General features: G+C 41.3%; 1 protein-coding gene across 1 annotated transcript; it reads left to right on the top strand.

Moving 5' to 3' along the window:
- Positions 1 to 3,962: 3,962 nt before the first annotated feature.
- Positions 3,963 to 6,317, top strand: gdf2 (growth differentiation factor 2; the record flags this gene model as incomplete). The annotated part of the gene is made up of 2 exons (XM_084341610.1): positions 3,963 to 4,314; positions 5,398 to 6,317. The coding sequence occupies 2 exons, from the start codon at positions 3,963 to 3,965 to the stop codon at positions 6,315 to 6,317; spliced, it is 1,272 nt and encodes a 423-aa protein (XP_084197736.1).
- Positions 6,318 to 6,909: the final 592 nt, after the last annotated feature.

The raw sequence follows: 6,909 nt of genomic DNA, 5'->3' as shown, positions 1-6,909 counted from the left end.
GTGAGAGATAATTGCTTACTTTCTGAGGTTTTATAGACAGTATATAAAGCATATGCCTAGACATATACTTGCCCATACATTATAGAACCTGTTAGATTAGATTGCATATATATTTTGTTTAAATTTAAGCTGGTTATCTCTGTTTATTTATGTATAATACTAATCTTGAAAATAACAGGAACTGGCCAGTCAAATGTGTAGAGTACGATAATGTTCCCTTGTCTGTCAAAGCTACAATTAAGTCTGGAAAACCTGTAGTGAAATTTGATTATATTAAACTTAATTTTTTCACATGAAGGCAGGAATGTAATGTTTCTGAGTCCACCTGAAAGCTGTGCTAGTCAGTATTTTTATATCAACATAATCGATGGGAAAAGTTAAATCAATTACTCGACAAGCCCAGAAAATTATCATCACCCTATGAAGTGTTTTTAGCGCTGTTCAGCACGCTGTTTTGGTTTTGCAGCCCAAAACTTTTACTGCTTTGGTTGCCTCTGACTAATCTCATCAACAGGCAGCAAAACGACAACAGCTAGCGTTAGCATCCAAACACCTTCTAGCTGGCATAACCTTTTGATGGTGTTACACAGTAGGACAGGAAAGCAGTCAATTGATTTTAAAATCCTCATCAACACCCGTCTTGGACACATTTATTTAAACCTGGAACTAAAGTATTGGATTATCAAAGGGTAATGTTAGCATGGAAGAGGCTGAATGCTAACATTAGCTAACGGGTTATCAAATATGTTATTTTACCTTAAAATATCACTGATGTGCTTCCAGATTTCCGCTATCCATCATCATTTCAGCTGCTGATCAAACAGAATGATTATAATTGGTAAGATTTCCTACATGTACACCTAGAAAAAAGAGAAAAAAATAGTTTCCCATCATTTGGCTTTCACGGAATTAGATTGGTAAGTATGTCTGATTTACATTTTTGGTAGTTGTTGTTTCGGAATAACTAATGTAATCATAACAAATGAATGTGTACAGGTAAGGTATTCATATTCATGACATTGGTGTATGAATAAATTGCAATCCGTAACTGTTGGGTGCCAAATTGCCAAAAAATACAGATTCTTGATGGTCTAAATGTAGTTTTAAGCCACATCTCCATTTCCTGACTTGAAAAAAGAAAAATGTTGTGTTAAATATTGGAATCAAACAAAGGTCATCACCTGTCTTAGTATAATATTGACATATCAGCCACCAAAAACCATGGGTTATTAGCCAAACTCTCTGCATATTTTCCCAGTAGTTTGGCCTACAGTGATACGACCACAGATCTTTCTCAGTCCACTTCACCCTGCTGTGTTTGTTTCCCTCCTGCTTGCCTACATTATTTGCTGTATCCATGCCAGTAGATTTTGTCGTCGCCTTTCATCACTGATTGACTCCATAGAGAGGAACGCTTAAAAGGGCCGCAATGAAAGCATTTTTATGAAACCCAGCATGAACCAAGTACTGAGTGACTGCATGGGTGAAATTCCAAGATAGGCCGGACTCGGGCCAACGTCCCCAGACTCATTGGCTTGTGGTTCGGGCTCAGACCCCCCACAGGAACAAGGGACAGATCTCATCATCCATCCAGGGCATGCTGGATGTTATGGTGGAGACCACCACCATCATGTCCTTTGTTCCATTTGCCAGTGGTGTGAAATGAGCTCTCATGCCTATCAGATTTTATAGATTCAGTCCATGAGCGTTTTCCCACGTGTTGTTCCGAACACTCTGTGTCTGCTTGTTCATCTTAAGTGAATCTGTAAGTGAATTGCAAAGGGAGTTACGTATTCTATCTTTCTTGTTTGTTTGGAAGAAAGATTAGATTAGTTAGTCATAGACACCCAAATCTTCTTTCGGAAAGTCCAAGGAGAAATCTGAGAGTACGACTCATACTGCTTGACCGACAGGGTGGTCTCTGAGAAGTGCTGTGAGGAAAAAAGACAAAACTTTTACGTGTTTCCTGACCACAAGTATATCTTTTTCATTTTAATTGTGACAAATCTATACTGTAAGTTGGAACACACAGTTAGTCAGAACACACAGTGAGTCATAACAGAGTTAAGCTAGAGCAAATTCCCCTCATCATGAAATACCTAATCATGAATAGTTTTGAATAGTAACTGAAAAGTAGAGACTGGACTGCTGCTGCTCTCATGAGTTCCCTAAATTAAACACCTCGTCAACATCAGAGAACAATGACGAGAGACATCCCTGGAGCAACATCAGCTTCAAAGTCTCATTATCCATCTGGAATAATAAACTAGTCAGCAAAGCTTTTTATATAAATTGTAATGTTGTTATACTGCAAAACATTTCCTTCCATTTTAGGCGACAGCCAGCTCTTTGTAGCTGCTGGCAACAATTCAAAATACAGAACAGAACTGCTTGATGGCAGTGACCATAGACATATAAACCTAGACGCCACATTGAGCGCTGAATCGTACGTTGTCGTCGCCGCCACATTGGATGTGGCAGATCTGCCCCATGAACTAAACTTATATTTATATGTGTGTGAATGGATAAATCAGAGGCATTAACTTATAGCACTTTGTAGAAGGGCCCTTTATAAAGTTCACTCCATTGACTTGTATTAGTTCACGGGGCAGATCTGCCACATCCAATATGGCGGCGATGTATCGCAGCAACGGGCCAACCCGCTCAGTGAGGCGTCTATATATAGGCCTATATGTCTGTGGCAGAGACCACTTGCTGTCTGAAATCACCTGTAGTTTACATAGAGAGCCAATGTCACGCCCCCTCCAGTGGACCTCATGGGATCTTATTTGGGAAAAAAATATGTATGGTAGTGAATGGAGAGAGACACATTTTTTTTTTATCCCGTTGGAGTTGCCATGAATTACATATATGATGTGTGAAGAATTTTCAAAGCCAAGAAAGTCACAGTTTGCTGTAAAGTTTTGTGGGTGTTTTTGTGTGAAACCACTCACCGCTTTATAAAATCGTCTTTAAAATTATGTATTTTCACAGTCTTATATTTCTTTTTTATATTTCTTATATTTCTTCTTCTTATATATATTAGAGTTCTCATGGGTCGGAACGCGAACATGGCATCGCAGCTGGTGTGATCCCGTCACAAAATTCTCCCTAGTTTTTGTCTGGCCTTAATGAGGTCAGTGTGTTTTTAGAGAGAATCAGAAATAGAAGTATTTAGTTTTCCATCCATCTTTTACTTCATTTTCAGGTCAATTTTATTTCTTTATTAGTTTTATTATAATTTGCTACAGTGGGTTTTATAATCAGTACAGCATAGTGTTACCCTCTGTCCTTCGACCCTTTCAGTTTAAGCAGTGGTCAACAGCATTTTGTAAGTTCAATAAATTTGAGTGTTTGGCTCCACTTGGCCCAACACAGAAATCTACGTAGAATATCATCGTCTTGATCACTGCTGTTAAAGGGATCAAAGTCATAGGTTGTGATCACACTTTGGTTTCTTGAACATGACGTGATCTGGGAGTGTAAAATGGCTGGAAACACTAATGTGTAATAAATATGTAGCAATGATGGCGGTGAAGAATGCAATGTGCTGTTTTGTTCCTTTTAAGTGTTTTGTTTCCACTGAACTCAACAGTTTCACCCTCAAGCTGGGAAATGGCATTTGATGGAAATGTCTGCTTTTCAGTAACCTCACAGTTTCCAGTGCCTCCCTCATTATCGCAGTCAAGTGTTTACAGTGACTTCATTAGCAGCCAGCCCTCTAATGATAACAAAGCTTAAAAGAAGGCATCAATGGCAGTGATAAGCATGGCCAAGCTACTATTTTGGTTGACACAAGTCCCCCTGTTTACTCTGGGAGCATGGGAGCGGACATCAGGACTGTGGCCCTCACACTGGGGAGCTCCATTTTCAAACCTTGCCATCGCAAAGTCTATTCTCAGGCCCGGGAAGAAGGTAAAGTTTATGCCAGCTCAGTGGCTTAGGAAGAATCTCATTTCAGAATGCGGATCTCCAGATCATTCCTGTTCCAGATCTGTTTGAGTCTGGTGGTTTCTATCGGCTCCTGCACCTGTAAACCTCTCAGTAACGACATCCAGAATGAGGACCCTCGGGAAATCTACACTCAGCTGTCAGAGGACGATCTCCTGGAGGAGGAAGACACCGACGCCAGGATGGAGAACCTCCTGGGAACCATGAAGGAGGGCTTTCTGAGACAACTCAACCTGTCAGATGTTCCTCAGGAGCACGGCAAGATCTACCCTCCTCCGTTTATGATGGAGCTTTACGACAAGTACGCCTCGGACAGCTCGACGATGCCTCAGTCAGATGTCATACGAAGCTTCACTGTCCAAGGTATGTGAACAGGGTGTAACCTTAAAAGTATGATGTGCAATAATGATTTGTCAAGCTAATGGGAGGGAGACACTACTTGTTGATAAAGATAACTCTTTACCTAAGGACTTAATTCTGCAGACCTGATACAAATATTTGGAAATAAGTTAAGGCTATCTTGGTAAATTGTTCAGTTTGGGATTTTTTGTGTGTAAATTTTACTTTACAAAAAGCTCTGAATCAGTGGTTCCCATCCAGTTTTGGCCTGTGACCCCTTTCAAAGGAATCACTGTCTAATGCAACCCCTCGTTAATGTGATCAAAAGGATCTTTTTCTTTATTTTATTTAGAAATCTTCAAATGTGGGAAAGTTTAAAAAATAACCTATAATATCGTGTAGCACAATTTCAAGTCCCTTTCTTGCCCTCCTAGGTTGGGAACCACTGCTCTAAAGCATCCAAGAGCATTTCTGTCAATGGATGGTTGCAATACATTAATTTATTGTCCCATGATAACCAAACACTCCCAACGCCTAGAGATGGCCCACACAGAAACATATTCAATAGTGATTCACCCTGAGGTTGTTAAAGTTGAACTACAATTTGAATTCTATACACTAAAAAAATATAGACTTAAACTATAACCTACTGCAGCTATTGCACATACTTTTCCAAAATTAGTATCGTCTAAGCTTCAAGCCTCTGGGAGAGCATTTTCCCCTTTTTTCAAGACGGCCACATTTGCTGGTTATCGACTGTTAGCAATAAAGCACTCTACTTTTACAAAATCCAACAATTTGGGAAGACCCATTGTACGATTAAGCTTGTGTCTCACCCGGAAAGTAGAAGCTAGCAAGCTAGGCTAACTAGCTTCATAAACTGAAAGCTCATTAGCCTAGCTTGGTAATGTTTGCACTAAATCCCTTTTTTTGATTATTACATTTCTGATCAAATTAGTGCAAGTCAAAAGAAACACCAAGGACGCATATACTGATGTCTCAGGGAACAAAATTAAGTTAAATCTCAGTTTGACCCTACATCGCACTGTTCAAATCTCAGCTTCGGTTTCAAAGGAAAACTCTGACCTCTTTGTATCTCTCCAACAGATATCACTCTCTCTGTCACGAATGGCACAAAGTCAAAGCACCGGCTCCAGTTCAACGTCAGCATCCCCAGCCATGAAAAGATCACGACTGCTGATTTACAGCTCTTCTTCCTCCCACATCCAAGGTCAGGGGTCACCTCCCACGATTTCAAGGCCACCGTCAAAGTCTATGACGTGGAATACGACGATTTGACATCAACATCCCAACTACTGGTTGGCAAAGAGGTTTCCGGCTCTTGCAGCATGTGGGAGACGTTGGATGTGACCACAGCTATTCAGAGCTGGGTCAGGTCGGGCCATGGCGCAACAGTTTTTGATGTGGTGGTGGATCGGAAGGACTGTGGGGCTTCCCTCAGTGGAGAAGCAGGAGCAGGCTGTTTTAATATGAGCGTGTCTGTTGGAGATAACACTTCGGCGGCTTTAATAGTCTTCTCAGATGACCTGGGTAGCAGGAGGAGGGAGACGAAGAAGGAATTAAGAGAGATGATCCTCCATGAAGAAGAAACCATCTTACACTCGGGCGCCGACTGGAACAGAGGAGATCAGCTTCCAAACCAGATCCTGGAGGCTCAGCATCCACGGAGAAGGAAAAGAAAGGCAGAGAGGGAATACTGCCAGCGGGCCTCTCTCAAAGTCAGCTTTAAAGACATCGGCTGGGACAGCTGGATCGTGGCGCCTCCAGAATATGATGCCTTCGAATGTCGAGGCCTCTGTTACCACCCACTGACAGATGAAATGACCCCATCAAAGCACGCCCTCATCCAGACGCTGATGAACATCAGGGACCCCAGCAAGGCCAACATGGCGTGCTGCGTTCCCATCAAACTGGACCCGATCACAGTCATGTATCAGGAGAACGGACGGCTCACTATCAGATACCTTTATGAGGAGATGAAGGTGGCAGAGTGTGGCTGCAGGTAGTCGGAGTGAATCTTTCTTGCTCTGCTGGCAGCACAGGTGATTGTGATGGTTCTAACGCTGCATTTCAAGTCAGTCTGATATTCATGACCTCCTTCAGTCTGGCAGAGGGAAAGTAGCCCAAGTCTATGAGGAAACATGGATGCCTCTTACTACATATTTAAAAGAGCAAGCTACCTGAGAAGCTAATGCTAAGCTATTTTCTTTAATAAATAATAAATAATTCCTCCTCATGCAACAGTAAATGTTACTTAATACCAAGACTACAAGTATAACGCATACTAGCAGCTCTGTGAAACTAATAAGGCACAACAGTGTTTTGAGCTAAATGCTAACATGCACACATTCGCATTGCTAACATGCTGATATTTGGCAGGTATAATTTTTTACCACAATCATGATCGTATTTGAGCATGTTAGCATTCAACATTGAACACAATGTACAGATTACTTTTACAGGTAGGCTGATTAGCTATAACCTAAATGTATTGGACCAAAATAAGTCTTGACCTGATTATGGCACTAGATGATAAGTCAGGGGATCACAGTTAATCAAATGTGTCTTCTGGGGATCATTCATGCCTGTACCACAGCA

This window comes from Pagrus pagrus, assembly GCF_965226575.1.
Source record: "Pagrus pagrus genome assembly, chromosome: 21".
Classification (NCBI taxonomy): domain Eukaryota; kingdom Metazoa; phylum Chordata; class Actinopteri; order Spariformes; family Sparidae; genus Pagrus; species Pagrus pagrus.
Note: the sequence above shows the minus strand (reverse complement) of the source record. Positions and strands in the feature narration are given on the sequence as shown.